At 35.2% G+C, this 18803-nt stretch overlaps 1 protein-coding gene across 1 annotated transcript; it reads right to left on the bottom strand.

The window, feature by feature from the left end:
• Positions 1 to 2276: 2276 nt before the first annotated feature.
• On the bottom strand, positions 2277 to 5424 carry LOC104249967 (uncharacterized). Its single transcript, XM_009806503.2, has 4 exons — positions 4786 to 5424; positions 3570 to 3733; positions 3363 to 3473; positions 2277 to 3058 (listed from the first exon to the last, which is right to left on the bottom strand). The coding sequence occupies exons 1-4, from the start codon at positions 5384 to 5386 to the stop codon at positions 2474 to 2476; spliced, it is 1461 nt and encodes a 486-aa protein (XP_009804805.1). The 5' UTR covers positions 5387 to 5424; the 3' UTR covers positions 2277 to 2473.
• Positions 5425 to 18803: the final 13379 nt, after the last annotated feature.

Genomic DNA, 18803 nt, shown 5'->3' on the forward strand with positions numbered 1-18803 from the left:
CAACAGACTCCTACTACTACTAAAGTATTGCTCTTACTAGAACTAATAGATCAAATATTAGACTCTTACAAATAAACAACTAATTATCCTAGAAAAAACTGTAGCAGTAATAGATGCAACATCCAACATTCCTCCTTTCTTATGTTGGTACAAATTGCTCCTCCTCAAATCCATCAAGATTAATAGAGGCTCTGATACCACAACTAGGATTTTTAGAAAGAATGTAAGTAGCAAAATTATGTTTGCTCATCCTTAGAAATTAGAGTAAAGAATATGTTAACTTAATGATTAGTAAAATCAATATGAAAAATCAAAGGTGAAAAGACTTGTCTGCTATAACTTTCATTTGAAATTTCCATGGCAAGACTTGTGCAAGACTGATAAACAAAAATATTACTGCTCATCTCTTTATGAGCATTTCATGTAGTGTTTGTTATATATTCCATATTTGGATTAAATTATTTAAGTAAATTCTAGGTTGAGGAAGTGCTAAAATTCCTAGAGCTAATGGATTTTCAAAATGGAAAAGTGATCCTTACAATTAAGAATACTAAGACGATTAATTCAACATAGCATTTTTGGATTATGAAGTAACTAGTAAATTTAATATAGTTGACGAGATCAAAAGTTAGGAGAAGTTCTTACTTAAGAGGTTCAAAACAGTTATGTCCGCCTAGATAGAAAAAATTCTATTTATCATGTTTATTCCAGTTTCACAAAAGCTCAATATCTTGTAACTTAATACGGATAAAACCATCACACTCTATCATATGAATGTTGTCTAATGTGAAGATTAACACCCCTTTAATAATGTCCCTCTGCTGGGCACTTATGAATTTAGGCAAGATATAGAACAATCTAGTAGAGAGTATTTTTAAGATAATTATTATGTTAAATGAAACATAGCAAAGTTTGTGGATATAACTTAAGCACATTAAAAGATATACTTTGGTCAACTGAATTTGTGTTACAATATCATATACTAAGATCTTCATCTGCACCATCAACTAGTGAAAACTTTACCTTTCTACTTTTTGTTTTAGTTTCTTTGGGAACCAATTTTTATTTTTATTTTTTTTAGTTCAAGAAGTAGAGAAAAGACTTGAGTAATATATTCACAAATAGCCCCAAAATGCACAACATTTTAGGGTGTATAATACATTCACTAAAACAGTAGCATTCTTTTGAAAGGATTTGTCTGTTGTAGCCAGGGACAAATTCAGACCAACCAATAGCATGACATAGAAAAGTATTTTTTCTTTCGTTTTAACAAAACGAGTAATTTTTTTTTCATAATATAGAAAAATTATTTTCTTTTATTTGAACAAACTAGGTATTTTTGTTCCTGACATAAAAAAAAAAAAAAACCTTTTTTCAACAAAATGAATACTTTTTTTTTATGATGTAGAAAAGTATTTTATTTTTATGATGTACAAAAAGTACTTTATTTCATTCAACAAAATAAATAGTTTCTTTTCATGTTGTAGAAATGATCTTTTTCAACAAAAAAAAAGTACTAGTATTTTTTTAGTTATCGAGCTCAAATTTCAATGTTATTCTTGTTTGAAAAAGTAAAGTAACACATTAGTTTCTTTGGGTTTGTGTGAATTTTGAAAAGCATAACTAAATTCTTGAAGAAAATAGAGCTGCGGGGGGGGGGGGGGGGGAGGGGGACAGTACAGGAAACATGAGGATTTTGAGGAATGTGAGTTGAGGAGAGTAGCATAAAAATTATTTTCCTAAAAATATTTTACTCTCTAACCAAACAGTAGAAAATATTTTTCGGAAAAAAATTTTCATTCACCAACCAAACAAGAAAAAATAAGTGATAAAACCACTTATTTTCCATGAATATATTTTCCAAGAAAACATTTTTCATGGAAAAATTTTCCTTCATATCAAACACACCCTTAGAAGATCAGTTTTTTGGGCCCTTTTCTTATTCAATTATTCGCCAATACTTGACTTGAATATGCTAAAGAGAGATATGACATATTTATTTCCAAAAAAAATTTGCTTCTATGTTTAAGAGTTATCATAAAGTTTCCCCTGCATTTATGAAATTCTTATTCATGGAGAATTACCTTAGAACAACGGTCAATTTTTCAATAGATGAATTTAGGGACTAAGTCATGTTAAAAGTTTCTCATCTTTGTTGATCAAGGGTGATAACGGCATTTTTTATTGCTAAGGCGCACTTGTATGATAGAAACAGCAGTAGAGAACTGACACAAGTTGATAAAACAAAAGCCCCAACAGAGAAGTTCCAACAAATGGAAAATGAAGCACAGAAGTTATATTATAAGAAGCTAGACGGCGTACAACATATAGAATAATTCGCCGTGCATACATGAGCACAGTAATGTACACAAAAAACTGCTCAGCAAAAGCTTTTAGAACCCTTTACATTGACTACTGGTCATATAGACAAAAACTGCACAACACCGAGATATGAAATTGTGCTCATAAGCGACTACTGAGGAGAGATCTCCAAAAGCAGGCCAAAATGATCGCTAGGCAAAACAGGTAGTGTCAGTCTCTTAACTTCACTCTTCACTTTTTTCTCTTTGACATATGTGAGATTTGGAATTGCTTCCTTCCCAATCATACTAATATCACTTATACTGAAATCTTGCAGTTTGCAAACAAACCTGTCCAAACGTTTCTGCAGTGTCCGGTTGGCACTTAACATTTTGTTTGACTTGGTGTCGTATGTCCAACCAATTTTTTCAGGCTTCATTTTTGCCCAAGCATCAACCCACCCATCAGGTAGAGGAAATTGACCATCCAGCTTGTCATCCCAGTTCATATCACCACAAAAAATTACATTTGGCTTTGTCTCAAGTAACTTCACAGCTTCATTAGCTTGCTCCACACGTTCCTTGCTGAACATTTGATCCCATTTGGGTGGCCCAGGGCAGGGACTCTCAAGATGGCTGGTAGCAACAACCAACGTCTTATCTTTCTGAACTTCGATCTCAGCAATACACAGTTCCCTTCCCATTATCGAATTGCTAAATGGTTTGCAACTGTAGGATTTCACTCCAAGTTTGCTTAACTGCAAAATTTTGTCAAAGACCAAGTTTAACTAATAAAATGGACTAAATTCTCAAAAGAAAAAAAACTGCAAGGATTCATGTTGAGCAATTATTGAGATGTTCCAGATTAGAAACTCTGTTATGCTAAGTGAAAACTAATTATTTTCATTGTAGCAAGAACTCCAGAACGATCATCAGTGCTCAAAGCAGGTGTAATAGATGATATATCGTGGTCACAAAGAAAAAGAAAACAAAACTAATCATCATGTTATCAGCCCTAAAACACATCAAATACCAAATATGCAAGGCATATTAACTAATCACCTGCATGCAGAAATATCCTCTCGTAAGTTCCATTACATTTGAAATTGAACAAGAATACATTTTCCACCAACTAGACTGCTGAAAAATGTCATAACTTTCTGGAGTAACCTCCTGAATGGGTAACAAAACAACAAATTACAGAGTCAATAACGTTCATGCAAGGAATAGTTTCTCTTTCAAAGTTACATATATGTAAATGATGATAACCTGAAAACATATAACATCTGGGGAATGCAGTACAATAAGGTCACCTAGAGCTTCCATCCTCTTGGGCATCTCTATATCTGCAAACCATACATTATAGGTCAAGATCTTCAACGCTTTGGAGTTACTGGCTGATAAAGTTTTCCCTGGTTTCTGCTCCACCGAATCTGCAACACAAATCACTACACTTATAAGTAGGGAAAGAGTAAGGCAGCATAAAGTCAAGGTTAAGAGACCAATTTATCCCAAAAAGTGAAATCTTCCAACATAAAACCTAGATTTCCTTGGATAAAAAAAGTGTGTAATAGCATCAAATGGCTTATTACAATAAATCAAACAAAGATGTTGGGAAAAGTTTGGAGATCAAGTGTTTCACAAGCCAACAATTAATGCAATGTTTTAGGTGCAAAACAACAACTTAAAAGTTCACAAATAGTCCTTTTCAAGTGTGATAAACATGCTAAACCACCTTTTCCCATACAGTACTTCTATTCTTTTTTCTCCTGGGAGAAGTTCCGATTATCATATCTCTCTACATGATCCAACCAGTCAATAAGATCATGAAGATCAAGAATCAATCAGCAAATTTCGAATTGGGGCACACAAGGGAAAGATGGAAAGTGATATCTTCTCAATCAGAAGACTATTACTTAAACAAATAGATTTATTACAAATATATCATGAAACAAGCACAACTAGAGCCGCTAGTTAAAATCTGAAATCGGTGATGAAACGGGGCTGAACTCTAAGAGGAGTTCAAGATATCACATCAGTCAACTAAGCCTCACTCTCAAACTAGTTGGCGTCAACTATGTGGCTCCTATACATCCATTCCAGTCTGTCCCATTTCATTCCGATACAGTTCAAAACATCCACATATTCAAGAAACCACCCCTAAAACAGTATTTGTGCTAAATCCAACAAAAACAGGACATCTTTTATCAGCTTATTTCAAAGACAATTCTCCATTCTGCTCCATTTGGTCCCACTTCATTCAAACGTGGGAGTCCAAAACGTATCCAAAAAAGTTACTATTCACAAGAAATCACCCCATAAACAGTATTTGTGCTAATGCAAACCTACTCCAAGACACCATTATATGCAAGAAACCAATAAAAAGGAGTCTCTTTTATCAGCTAATTCATGTTAAAATATTTATAAAAACATGTAAGTTCCATAGACAAAAAACCAGAATTAAACAGAAAGAAGTTGAATATACCCGAAATGTCAACCGCCTTAGTTCCAGTCTTAACACCCCTATATCCCACAGAATCAATCTCATCCTCCTCAACCCCAACAGTGTCCTCTCTATTTTTTCTCTTGGTTGCAGCATTTACACATCTAGCCCTAATAGACTCCTTAATATCATCATCAACCCTAAGAGGAACCCTACTACTACTATTTTTCCCCTTGTTATTACAAGGCCTCAATAAAGGCATAAAAACACTACCAACAGAAGAATCCAACTCATCATCATCATCAGTTTCAAGATTAGCAAGTCCAGAAGCTGAAGCCCTAGTTCCACATACATCACAGCTTATAGTGTGATAAGGGTTCAAAAAGGTGCAAGCTTTACATGCCCATTTGGGTTTTATGACTGAAATTGATGGGTCTGGTGATATTGAGGGTGGTGGGTCAGATGAACAGATTTGACAGGATGATTTTTGGGATGAAAGAGGAGGGTTCAAGAATGTGCACCTTGAACATGACCAAGAAGACATGATTGTGGTGTAAACTAGGGTTTTGATAGGGTTTTGGGGGAGACGAATTGGTTTGATTATGGGTAGCAAGTGAAAGGGCATTTCGAATATTGAAACCATATGTTTGCCGCTAATAAGTTGCCAAGATGTCGGCAGTGCACGTTTATCCAAGAATAGTAGAAAATGAAGGTAAAAAAATAGTAATCCTTAGCCAAAAAAAAAAAAGGTAGAAAAATAAAAAGAAAACAAAACTAGAAAAAGAAAAAAGAGTAATTGAGAGATTAAAAATAAAATATTATCCATTTGAAAAAAATTATGAAAAAACTAAATCAAATGTATTATCCTTTGCATATGACTTTTTCTTCACATCTTGATCAAATGAAGAAATCTATACTCATTTTATGTTTATTCCCCCGAGTTTTATTTTTCCGGCTAAATACATAGGCTGGATCATATTACGCTAGCGTTTGGCCATTGATTCCCAAATTTATTTTGAAAATTTGATTTGGATGAAATTTGGTTTGAAGATGAAAATTTGTTTGGATATATGTTTTCAAAACATATTTCCTAAATTTATTTTGGAAAAAGGATTTTTACCTATCTATACCATATATGAAACCTTATTAACCTCAATGTTTAAAGTTTGATTTAATTACAAACCCGTATACCAAATTACCAATCCTATACCATACTTAATTAAGGGTCTAATTAATGGGCAATTTTTACTCCTTAATTAAAGGTATCCATATATCCCACGTTTCTCTCCCCCCTTAATTCCTAAGATCTGACCATATTCGTTTTCCCCCTCCCATTTCTTTCTCTTCTCCATTCCTTCTTCTTCTCAAAAAATACTGAGATGAGACCCATTGAGTATATCATCTTCATCGTGGTAGATGTTTTCCGCCATCTGCCAGATTTGTAGTATATTGTCTTCAGCAACACTAGTGACGACCCAGTCTTCACATGGGTTCCATGAGAAGTCAGAAATTTTACTTGTATGACCACCATGAATAAAGAGCAACTCCGGTGGTCTATCTTCTGAATCTTCTGCTGTTTTGTTCTTCATCAATCCTGGAAAAATTGATTTGTAGTTTATTTGTAGAAATTTTGTAGGTAAAGAGAAAATTTTGTAGTCAACATTTTTTTTCAACATAGATTGTAGTATAATTGTACTATAAATGTAGTAATTTTGTAGATACCCTTCAAAACAATACTGCTTTATACATACGTAAACTGATTTGTAGTTTCTTTGTAGATTTTTTGTAGAAAATTTGTAGATTAGGAGAAAATTTTGTAGTCAACATTTTTTTCCAATATAGATTGCAGTTTAATTGTAGTATAAATATAGTAATTTGTAGATACTATTAAAACAATATTACTTTATACATACTTAAACTGATTTGTAGTTTATTTGTAGATTTTTTGTTGAAACTTTATTGACCCAAACGCATCAGCTCACTCCCGTCAAGAACAAGAGCTCCTCTCTTTGAATAATTGACGAAAACAGAGCCTTGCATATTTAAATATGCTCAGCCATTCCTAAAAGAAAAAAGAGGAGAACCAAATCAAAAAAACCCTGAGCTTTAGAAAGGGAAGACTGGTATATACTTAGAGAAACAGAAATACGTGAAAAATGAGGAAAGAGAAGCCAGCAGAAAAAGGAGGAAACAAATCTAATGTGAATATGAAAAAATATTTAGTCCCAAATTTTTAGGAGCCTAATTTGGAAGGAATAAGCTATTCAAATTTTTATCCCAGATTTGTAGGCTCCTAATTTGGAAGGAATCAGCTCTTAATATTGGGTATTTAATGAATGGTATAAATTTTGTAGGAAAAATATAAACATGGCGGGTAATAATGGAAATATGCACATTTTTAGTAATAAGGTTTCATATATAGTATAGATAGGAAAAAAAACATGTGTATTATTAGAGATTTGGCCCAAAACCAGCTATTGAGTTGGTTTTGGGATTTGAGATTTGGGATTTTGCTAAAATATAGGCAAAATCTATGGCCAAACATATGTTTGCCAAATAAAATCAAGTTTATTTTGGCAAAATCTATGGCCAAACGGTTCCTTTATTTAGACATTTTAACTAAAGTTTATACCTATTAAATATTATCAATAAGCAGGGCCTCCAAATTTATGGGGCCTAAAGCCCTTGCCTTACGAGCTTTGGCTTCAAGTAGCTTTGCACTTGAATAACAAACGAGATTTTTTCCTTTCTATATAATATTTGAAACTTATTTATTAAAATTATCCTAATTTTTTATATTACCCCGTCCTAAACAAGGATTACTTACAAAGTATATACAATCCATTATTAATGTCTTAAATTAGGGAATTCTTTGCTTGGAAAAAGGCATAACTGAAGGGAACAATGAGGTTAACCACGTTTGAGTATCTCATGGTGGCAATAGCAGTTCCCGTTTAGTTTCTTCCTAAGCCTTGTGTTTCTTGAACCCGTTGGAGCAGGCATCTCAAAGAAATTTTCACTTCTAGGCCCTTATTGAGACAGAAATAGTAAGAGAAATTTTCATAAAGCACTATCTTTTAGTAGTAATTAGCCATCTATAGATACCATTTGCTATAGTACGGATTATAGGTACCTTTTATGTGGTTATAAGATGTATTTGATGTATTTAAGCTATTGTATTCATGAATACAGTAGCAAAAATAGGCGTGAATCAGGGAAGTCCAGCTAATCAGTTGTTGTATTCGAGTATATTCGACTGTATTCATGGAGTGAAACATGAGATTGCACTATTTTTAAAACGAAAAGTGAATCAATTAACATAATAGACTCCTAATATAACTTAACAAACTCAATTATAACACACGAATTTTGTATTTTCAGTTATAAAAAAGATTCTCAACCGAAAAATACCCCAAAAAATATAGCAATCTTCAGAGAAATTATATAATACATCTGAATACATAAATTATATAAATTAAAAAAACTTACGAATACATTCATGGCATATAGCGAGATAGTGAATACAATGAAATACATAGAATACATCGGGATACATTGAAATACAATGAGAAAAAAAGACAGTGAATACAATGAAATACATGGAATACAACGAGATACATTGAATTACAATGAAAAAAAAGACAATGAATACAATGAAATACATGAAAATACATTAAAATATATTAACAGAAAATCAAGTTGTTCAGCCCCAAACTCCATCGTCTTTGTTCAAGAACAAACCAACCGGATTATATGTTGGTAGCTGCTGTTCAAGAATCAGTTTAATGTCGGCGGCTGTTGTTGTTGGTGAAAATCTTGAACATAGCAATCTTCAAGAATCAGTGCATCTATTATAATGGATGGGGGCTTTGCACAAGAATCGGTTTAATTTCGGCAGCTGCTCTAAAGTGGGCTTTGCACAAATCTTGTGAAAGCTAGTCCTTTTCAAATAAGCAACGGTTGATCAGCAAATTTGTCATCCCAAAGCGGTAATTCGTAACCAGAATTATTTGGGAGGTGATCACTTGTTATTCTGTGTCTCAGCTATTCGAGATAGAGAGAGAAAGTACCAATGGTAGAGGAAGCGTTGACTTGAAGAAAATTGGCGGACATTGGAGGTGATGAACGCTTCCACTTGAGGAGGATGGGGAAGAGAATGTGATATATCAAAGTAGAGAGAGAAAGAAAATAGTGTAATTGATTAATGTATTTAATACCTTAGGGCTAGGATGTAACCAAAATTAAATATTTTGCTATAAATCTTAAAAGGTATCTATAGAATATAATTTTTTTAAATGATATTTATTTAAAATAAATAAGGTGTTAACCTTTGCTATAGGAGGTAAAAATTCCAAATAGTAATTAGCAAATTTAGCCCAATCTGTAATTGAAATTAAAACAAATAATACGAGTAAATCAACTCCATGATAATGAAGCACAAGAGTATTATAATTAACAATAAGAACAAATTCAACTCTATAATTATATAGCACAAGAGTATTGAAATTAATATAGAGAAACTGCACTAATAAAGCCAATTACCAAATAAAATGACACATACACAAAACAACCCCTAAACCCTATAATATTTGCACAATATATTCTGATAAAGCTACTAAAAGTCGGAAAATAGCAAAATAAAGAGGAAATGGTAGATAACCTTATTCTTGGTGTTAACCACCAAGCCAATGAAAACCTACAATTCAACCTCTAATGAAGCAAAGTTTCTGTATGGAAGAACTGACCCCAAAACTTTTGGGAATCGCGTTTCCACTGAGATGAGACGGAGGATTCATGAAGAAAGTGTTCTTACTTTGGAAACAGACTAGCCAAAAACAAAGGCAACTAGGGCTGCTTATGAAGCCATGCTCTCTCTAATTCAGTACCTCTTTTTATGGAGGATAACCCCTAAACATTGTGACTGTGCAGCTGATGAGATCTTAGGCCATCTCCAAGGCTGGTGTTTTTTTGCTCCAACGGAACATCAAATCTTGCACCATTATAGTGCATGAATAATTCATCAAACAAATAATGATTTTTAAAAATTTAAATTCGATTTCAAAGCTTCAGAGCTTTTTAATGGCTGTCAATGGTGGAGAGTCAAACACATTCAAAATTTATTGATTGATATTTTCAATATGAACACCAATTGTGCACACATGAAAGGAAATTAATAAGTTAAAACTCTATAGTAAAACGATTGAAATCCATTGATGAATTCCATTAAAAATATATATAACATGAAAGGATAAAAAGTAAAGAACATCAGAGGAAGAAAAATTGGGGAAAGAATGGAGAATGATATATATATATATATATATATATATATATAGAGAGAGAGAGAGAGAGAGAGAGAGAGAGAGAGAACAAGAATGGAAAATAATTGATTTCTTATTTAATTTCTAATTTACAGAGATACTTATTTAAAACTAAATTGAATATAATTGGTAAATTGTATATGACCATGTAATAAATTAAAACTTGATTAGGGAGTGTAAAAAAGTTTCATATACAATATAGGAAGGTAAAAATCCCATAACAAACCAAGTGAAAAGCTAGTAAAAATAGCACGGTATAACCAATTTTCGGACTGGTCATTCAAAAATAACCAGCGTTTAAATAACCACTATTTTGCTGCAACAGAGACCGGTCCAGCATAATATACTGGAGTTCGGTGCACTTGTGTATGAACTCCAGCATATTATGCTGGACCGATATAATATACTGGAGACTGGAGCACCGGTGCTCCAAACTCCAGTATATTATACTGGACAATTATACTTGCTGGAACTCCAGTATATTATGCTGGAGTTCTAGTGTACTTATACTGGAACTCCATTATATTATGCTGGAGTTCCACCATACTTAGCCTGGAACTCTAGTATAATATGTTGGAGTTCAAGCATACTTATGTTGGAACTCCAGTATAATATACTGACGTATTTTTTGGGTTTTGAACAGTGTTTTCCCTCAGATTTATCTTTACATGAAAAATGGCTAAATTTCGATTACTTTTGAAACTGGGCTATTTTTGAATGACCAGTTGTAAATTTGGCTATTTTTGAATTTCTCCCGAAAAGCTATTAGTACTAGGTTTAAATTCTTAGACAATTCATTCGGGATCTTTACATAAATAACCGGTTATATTCATTGTTTACTTTTTCTAGCCATATACAAAGATTATACATTCATTATACATAATTCTACGCATAAAATACATAACTTATGTATGCACAAACTATTTTTAATTTAAGCGATTAGGTGAGTGACTATTTGGGAAAATTATTCATTCTTTTAACTGACATAAACTTATCTCTTGAAATTTTATTTATTTGCGTAAATACAAGTGAAGGCTCTATATGCAAATGAATTTGTCTCTCCAATTTCTAATTATGGAGAAACAACTACACTCTACTTGGGTTAAAAACATACATTAATTAAAATAACTATTCCTAATCATACGAAATTTATCACATCTAAAGAACTAAATTTATTATTTTCTTGTATTTATTAGTTAACCTTTTTACTAGAGTACAAAATTTTATGATTTTCCAAAAAAATACTTTGTCTGCATTTATAATTTTATCCAATATAAAATGCACACGACCAATATTTCTCTAAAGGATTCACACTTTTAAAATATTGACTAAGATTGTTGAAGACTTTTATATATCAGATTTTATTCTTCTATTAAGTTGGCTTAAATATTTCTTCTTAGCCATTGCTGAATATGACAAGGAAATCAAAGACTAGAGGGGGAGGGCAGCACATGCAAGGAACAAATTTGAGTAAAACGAATGGAACAAGAGGAATTCCACAATCAACGGATTCAAAGAAATCTCGAAATATCAATGTCCTGTAGGGGATATCGCCATTGGATCTTAGTCAATCAACCATCGACGGAGAGGAATTAGGGATCCGATTGACAATGAACAGAAATGGAGAAAGGAAACAGGGAGAGGGACGCAAATCATGGGCAGACATAGTTGAGGATGAGGAGAAGACAACGGAGAAAGATGCAGAGGAAAATAGAGAGGTAAGCCCTAAATCATGGAGTGAGGTAGTTGCAACTCCAATTGCAGAAGGGTTAGAATTTACGCCTCAAGCACAGGACAATCTGAATGTGAAAATCACTATGGAGGATATCAAGGAGGAAATTGAGTATTGGAACTCGGCAGTAGTGTGTTTTGTGTTGCGCTCCAATCCACCACAAGTGGTTATGACCGGGTACTTTCAAAGAATATGGGGATCACTGGGAATAGACAAGATAGCACAAATCAATCGAGGTGTGCTCATGGTTAGATTCCATACTATTGAAAGCATAATTAAGGTGATTGAGGACGGAGTCCAGATGTTCGACAGAAAGCCAGTAGTGGTAAAACCATGGAACCTAGACAAGGACATGAAAAAAGAGTCAGTTGAGTTGATCCCTATGTGGATTAGGTTCAATGGGCTGGATATCAAATATTGAGGACAAGTTACCCTAACAAAACTGGCAGGACTAGTAGGTAAACCACTGAAAGCAGATCGTGTAACCACGCAGAAGGAAAGACTAACGTATGCCCGGGTTCTAGTTGAGGTAAAACCACATCGGAAATACCCAAACACCATCATGTTTGAGGATGAACGAGGCAGAATTGTTGAACAAGAGGTTTTCTATGAATGGAAACCTACACTATGTGATAAATGCAAGAATTTTGGTCATGAAATGAATGAATGTAGGAAGTTCATTAAAGAAGAAAAGGAGAAACTAGTAAGCAAACAAGTGCAGAAGGATTCAAATGGAACACAGATGCAGAAACAAGGGGAAAAGAAGATTGTAAACCTGCAACATGAAGAGGGACAGGGTCAAAAACAACAAACAGTAGGACAAAGCAGTAATGGAAGCACAGGAAATGGTGGTCACCAAGAAACTACCTCTAGTGTATGGAATGGTCCAGGGAGGGGAATAACAGGGTGGAATACAAAAGGGAATTACTACCAGAACAGGAATTCATTTGCAACATTGGGGGAGCACTAACAGGAGAATATAGAAACAACAAGAGGAAGTATGGTGGTGGTGGTGGTGGTGGTGGTGGTGGTGGTGGTGGTGGTGGTGGGGGGGGGGAGGTAGCAGTAGGGAAAGGGTGTGAGATGGCCCTAGGAAAGGGGCAGGATGGAGCAACCCATTTCAAATGGATAGACTTGGATTATGGGATGCCAGGGGACTGAATAACACATAAACTGAAGTAAATGAATCTGTTTATGAACAATTAAAGAGTAGGTTTATTTGGTCTCCTGGAAACAAAGATTAAGAGAGCTAAAGCACAACAAGCTGCTCTTAATCTATGCAATGGGTGGTCCTTCACTATGAACTTAGTAAAACATCCAGGACAAAGAATATGGGTTGTATGAAAATCAATAGTATATGATGTTAATATAACAATGGTAACTGAGAAATTAATACATTGCATGGTTCAACATAGAGGGACAAGGAAACAGTTTAATGTCATAATAGCATATGGCTTTAATAATCAGAGTTTGAGGAGGCAGCTACGGGAAGACACCAAAAGTATACATCAAATAGTGAATGGTCCTTGGGCAATAATGGGGGATTTCAACAGCATTCTGAGCACAGAGGAAAGAGTGGGGAGTTCAGTCACCATGGTAAAGATTAGGGAATTTAAAAAGTGTATGGACGAATTTTCTATACAAGACATAAGGTCCTCAGGAGCATATTATACATGAAGTAACAAACAACCAGGGAACAGTAGAGTAATGAGTAGAATAGATAGAGTTCTTGTCAATTATGAATGGATGACAAAATTGCCTGCATCAATAGTTCATTATATGCAACTAGGATTGTATGATCATTCCCCGGGCATTATCAACTGGGAAGGGGGTGGACAACAGGTGATAAGAAGCTTCAAATACTTTAATATGTGAAGCATGGCCTGGGATTTCAAAGCAAGAATAAAAGAATGATGAAGGACAAATAAGCAAGGGACACAAATGTACCAGCTGGTGGGGAAACTACATGGAATCAAAAGTACTCTTCAGAGAATCAACAAGGAAAGGTTCAGTAACATCGAAAAGAGAGCAGATGAAGCACTAGACATCCTTCAGCACTGTCAAAACAGAGTATAGAAGGATCCAAAAAATGAAGCACTAATCAACGAAGAAGTAAGACTATCTGAAAAGTGTAGAAAATGGAAGAAAGCACGAGATTTGTTCTTGCAGCAAAGGGCTAAGTTACAATGGCTCACACAAGGAGATCAAAATACTAAGTTCTTCCATGGAATGTTGAAAGCTCGAAGGAATAACAATATAATCTTTCACATCAAGGATATGGATGGAAATTACATAGATGATCCAGTACAGATACCTGATGCGTTTATAGATCTTTATACAAAGATGCTGGGCACGAAAATGGAGGATAGGGCTCATGTAAATAGCCAACTAATAAAGCAAGGGCCTATAGTGAGGGAGGAGCAAAGGTACGAGCTAGAAGCAGAGTTCACAGCAGCAGAGGTGAAGCAAGCTTTATGGGCAATTGCAGGAGATAAAGCCCCTAGTCCGAATGATTTTGTCAGCTAATTCTACAAATATTGCTGGGATGTTGTGGGTAATGATGTAATAAGTGGGGTATTGGAGTTCTTTAGAATAGGCAGAATGCTCATGATTGTAAATAATACAGTGATAACTCTAACTCCCAAGAGTACACATACTGATGCAGTGGGTGATTATAGACCAATTGTCTGTTTTAATACAATAAATAAAGTGATCTCGAAGATGCTGTGCTATAGGCTAAAAAAGTATCCATGGTATAATCTCTGATAACCAGAGCGCATTTGTGGCAAGAAGGAATATAGTACACAATATATTGATTTGCCAAGATTTGGTGAGACTATATAAAAGGAAGAACACGACTAGGAGTTGTCTAATAAAAGTAGACTTATGGAAAGCATATGACACTGTGGAGTGGGGGTTTGTTGAAGAGATGCTACATGCTCTTAACTTCCCTCAAAGGTTCATAAAATGGGGTATGGATTGTATCACATCTACCCAATATACGATAGTAGCATTAAGGGCAAACGTGGGCTAAGACAGGGGGATCCAATTTCCCACTCCTGTTTATGATTTGTATGGAGTATCTATCCAGAATTATCAAGTGGATAACTGAACAAAAAGGATCCCAATATCATACAAAGTGTCGAGGTCTCAAGTTGAATCATCTATGCTTTGCAGATGATGTCTTATTCTTTTGCAAAGGTGAATGGAAATCAGTGGAGCTAATTCTGCGAGGGCTTAAAATATTCTCACAAGCATCGGGATTGAACACAGATACAGCTAAGTCAAATATATATAGTGTGAATATGGAGGGACAGTGCCTTAAGGATATCTGCGAGCTCACAGGGTACCAAATAGGGACATTACCATTTAGGTATTTGGCTGTACCAATATCTTCTAAGAAGCCATCAGCAACAGATTGTGAAATGCTAGTGGAGAAATTGGCAAACAAAGTTAGAACATGAGGTACTGGGATTCTATCCTATGCTGGAAGGGTGTTACTGGTAAATGCAGTGCTAATGCAAGTACACTCATACTGGGCATCTATATTCATTCTCCCAAAAAAGGTGTTAAAGAATATAACTACTATATGTAGGAGTTTCCTATGAGAAGGGAAAGGGAACTCAAAATAAATGTCATTAGTGGCCTGCGATATGGTATGTAGACCAAAGAGACAAGGGGAACTTGGGATAACCGATTGCTTAATCTGGAATGAAGCAGCAATGGTGAAATATGTATGGAACATAGCTAACAAAGAGGACAATCTTTGGGTGAAATGGGTCAACCACTTTTACATAAAAAACCAACCATGGTGGCAATACTCCCCCCGACTGATAGCTGTTGGTACTGAAAGAAAATCTATTCCGTCAAGGAAAAATTTGTTGATGGATTTGTCAATAATGGATGGCTGACACAAAGGGTCAAATACTCTGTGAGAAGTGGATACCATTGGTGCAAAGGAGATGCAGAGGAAAAACCATAGTATCGAGGGGTATGGAGTCAGATGAATGTGCCTAAACGTAGCTTCACTAGTTGGCTTGCCATGCATAAGAAGCTACTTACGAAGGAAAGATTGCTAAGGTTGAAAATAAGCCAAGACAATTAGTGTGTGATATGTGGAAGTCAAGCAGAAACAGTGAACACTTATTCTTTGAGTGCAGACTCTCAGAGAAATGCCTACAAATGATGCTGGAATGGATGCAGAGAGGACAATGAAACACGACCTAAAGGGGATATGGAGAAGATCAATAATAGGAATCAATAGAAAGAAATGTAGGGAGTTCATTACAACAGTGATTGCAGCGTTGATATAAAAGATATAGTGGGCAAAAAATAAAGCATTATGGAATCAAAGAGTCCTTACACCGAGGAGCATATGTGCACAGATACATCATGAATATAAGGCTAGAGTGGTGCCTTTACTAAAGAAGAAATGTGGTAGAAAGGAAAGGGATTGGATAGATCAATTGTATAGGAAGCAATGACAGAAGAACTATAGGAAATAGACATAGAAAGATAGAAAGAGAGGAGTAGTAGTTAGGGGCACTTGTATGCCGGGGCAAGACATTGTACAGATGTTTTTTTATTATAAATAAAAGCTTTTTGATTTACCAAAAAGTTGGCTTAAATAAAATCAACAATTATCATCTTAAGGAACTTATACTTTCCTTTATTTTTTATTTTATAATTCAAATGCAATTTCTTAATAAATATTTACATAAATTTTTAAAATTATATATACACGTGCATGTACCCAAAAACAAGTAATCTTAATTATGCCTCCTACGTTCCTCTTCTGTTCCATAGACTATAGTCAATTAATATATCCTCAAAAGTCTCTACTAGCTAGATGGAATAATGAGAACTGTCCGTTTGTCTTCCATCAGAAATTAAGCCCAAAAGTCATGAGAAAAACTTATCCTTCATGCACTTTTAATATATTCAAATTAAACTTCTAAGATGCCCACTAATTAAGTTTATTAACCTCCTGAGATCCTCATAGAAGGTTAGTTAGAATAGTGGCTAATATATAAATCTTACCTATATACCTTGACTATGTGATTTGTTTTTTTTTTTGGTTCAAAAGAAACTATTTATATTAAAATTACGGTGGCATAGTATAAGGAGCTAAAGTCAAACGAGGCACACGACAACACTGACCTTCTAGAGTAGAAGAACTACGAGAACGACCTTGTGGTGGGTCGTTACAAAAAGTGGGGAGGGGTGTGTAGCTAGAACTATCTAATTCCCTTGGATGAGTTGTACAAAAAGATATGTCAGGTTGGCGCATTACATAATCAGTAGTAGGTACTATGTTTCTAACAAAAAGCATGCCTAGCCAATCTTTTTCCAAAGCCGTCAGTACTGCAGATGACGGCGTTGTGTAAGTAAGGAAATCTTCAGAGCTATCCATGTTGCATACAAATTTTGCGAGGATATCAGCCACCCTATTTTTCTCCCTATACGTATGATGTATGATGGGATCATCCAGCTATCGCAGAAGGTACCTGCAATCCATAAGTAGATTGGTAAATAAAGGATGAGAATTGTGTTGTACGAGAAAAAGTACTGCCTGAGCATCTATGTTAATTTCTAGTGGTTTAATTCCATGAAGAAAGGCGATTTTAGGTCCATGAAGGAGTCCCAGAAGCTCAGTATGAATACTTGAAGATGTGAAACATGAGCCCATATAGCCGATGATCCATGAACCTTGTGAGTCTCTGATTAATCCACCAAAGCCCCAACGATGTGATTGCAATTTTGCAGCTCCGTCGCACTTTAATTTATAAAAGTTTGTTGGAGGAGGGTACAATTTAATGTGCATAGGAATACGTGAGGGAGGTCGATTATATGGTATAACAACGTAATAGTATTTAGTAGCCTTGTGAAGGACAAATGTCGAGGTGAGGGTTGTTTTGTGAGATCGATAAAGGGAGGCATTTCTATTAAGCCAGATATGCCAAAAGCAGAAAGGTGTGATAATGGAGTTTGGGATGTTGAGCGTATTATGCGTCGGAGTGTGGTTTATAACGCGTTGTAACCAAAGTGTGGGTGAAGAGGATTGGTAATTAATTGTAGAGAGGTGGCTGTGCATGGAAAGTTCTGTCCAGAGACGGAGGGCATCAGTGCATTGGAAAAACAAATGAGGGATAGTTTCAGGGCATGCCGCACAAATAGTGCAGGTGACATTTGGAATGAGTCCAATGTGATTATATTATGCATTGGTGGGTAGTCTGTTATGACAACAAAGCCATAGAAAGTGTTTTATCTTGGGGGCAGAGATAATATCCATAGCCATTTAAAGGGAGGTTCAGTAGATGGAGGGAGAAGTGAAAGGTAAAGGGATTTGGGGGTAAATTTTATGTGAGGAGTAAGGGACCAAATGAACGAGACGTTGGGTTGAGTAAAAGAGGGTATATATTGTGTGTGGATACGTTTGGTGATGCTGTTAGGTAATTCAAAAGGTAGAGTTGAGAAGTCCCAATGGTGTGAAGAGAGATAGTTGCTGACTTTAGTAGAAAGTGATGGTTGTGGGAGAGGGCCTGATATGAGATGTCGTAGTGGTGTATTTGCTGCGAGCCAGGAGTCCGTCTAAAAATTAATATGCTGACCGTCCCTTATGATCAATTGAAGCCCGTTTTGGCAGAGGAGCCAACCCGTAGTTAGATTTTTCGAGATAAATGAAGTATGTGAATGGGGAAGTGCGCCTGAAGGTAGATATTTGGATAGTAGCGTGTGTGCCCAAAGGGATGGGGAATTTTGCAGAAGTCGCCAAGCTTGACTAGCGAAGAGTGAGTTATTTTTTAGGTGTATGGACTGTATTCCCTAGTCACCCTGAGTTTTAGGGGTGGTGACCTTACTCCATTTAGGAGGTGCATTTTTTTTTATTTCAGTGGTTCCCCAAAGGAAATTGCTTTGGTAACATTCTAATTACTTAACCACATATTTTGGTAATTTTATATATTGCATGAGATGATTATACAGGCTATTAAGAATAGAATTAATTAAAG

The sequence above is a fragment of the Nicotiana sylvestris genome, chromosome 2 (genome assembly GCF_000393655.2).
Source record: "Nicotiana sylvestris chromosome 2, ASM39365v2, whole genome shotgun sequence".
Classification (NCBI taxonomy): domain Eukaryota; kingdom Viridiplantae; phylum Streptophyta; class Magnoliopsida; order Solanales; family Solanaceae; genus Nicotiana; species Nicotiana sylvestris.

Bases quoted from the DNA above. Each gene is read 5' to 3' on its own strand.
- LOC104249967 (XM_009806503.2), bottom strand. From the start codon at position 5,386: ATGGTTTCAATATTCGAAATGCCCTTTCACTTGCTACCCATAATCAAA. The intron at 3,734-4,785 runs GTATATTCAACT...TTTGTGTTGCAG, and splicing joins TAAGGCGGTTGACATTTCGG to ATTCGGTGGAGCAGAAACCA. The intron at 3,474-3,569 runs GTTATCATCATT...TTACCCATTCAG, and splicing joins CAGATGTTATATGTTTTCAG to GAGGTTACTCCAGAAAGTTA.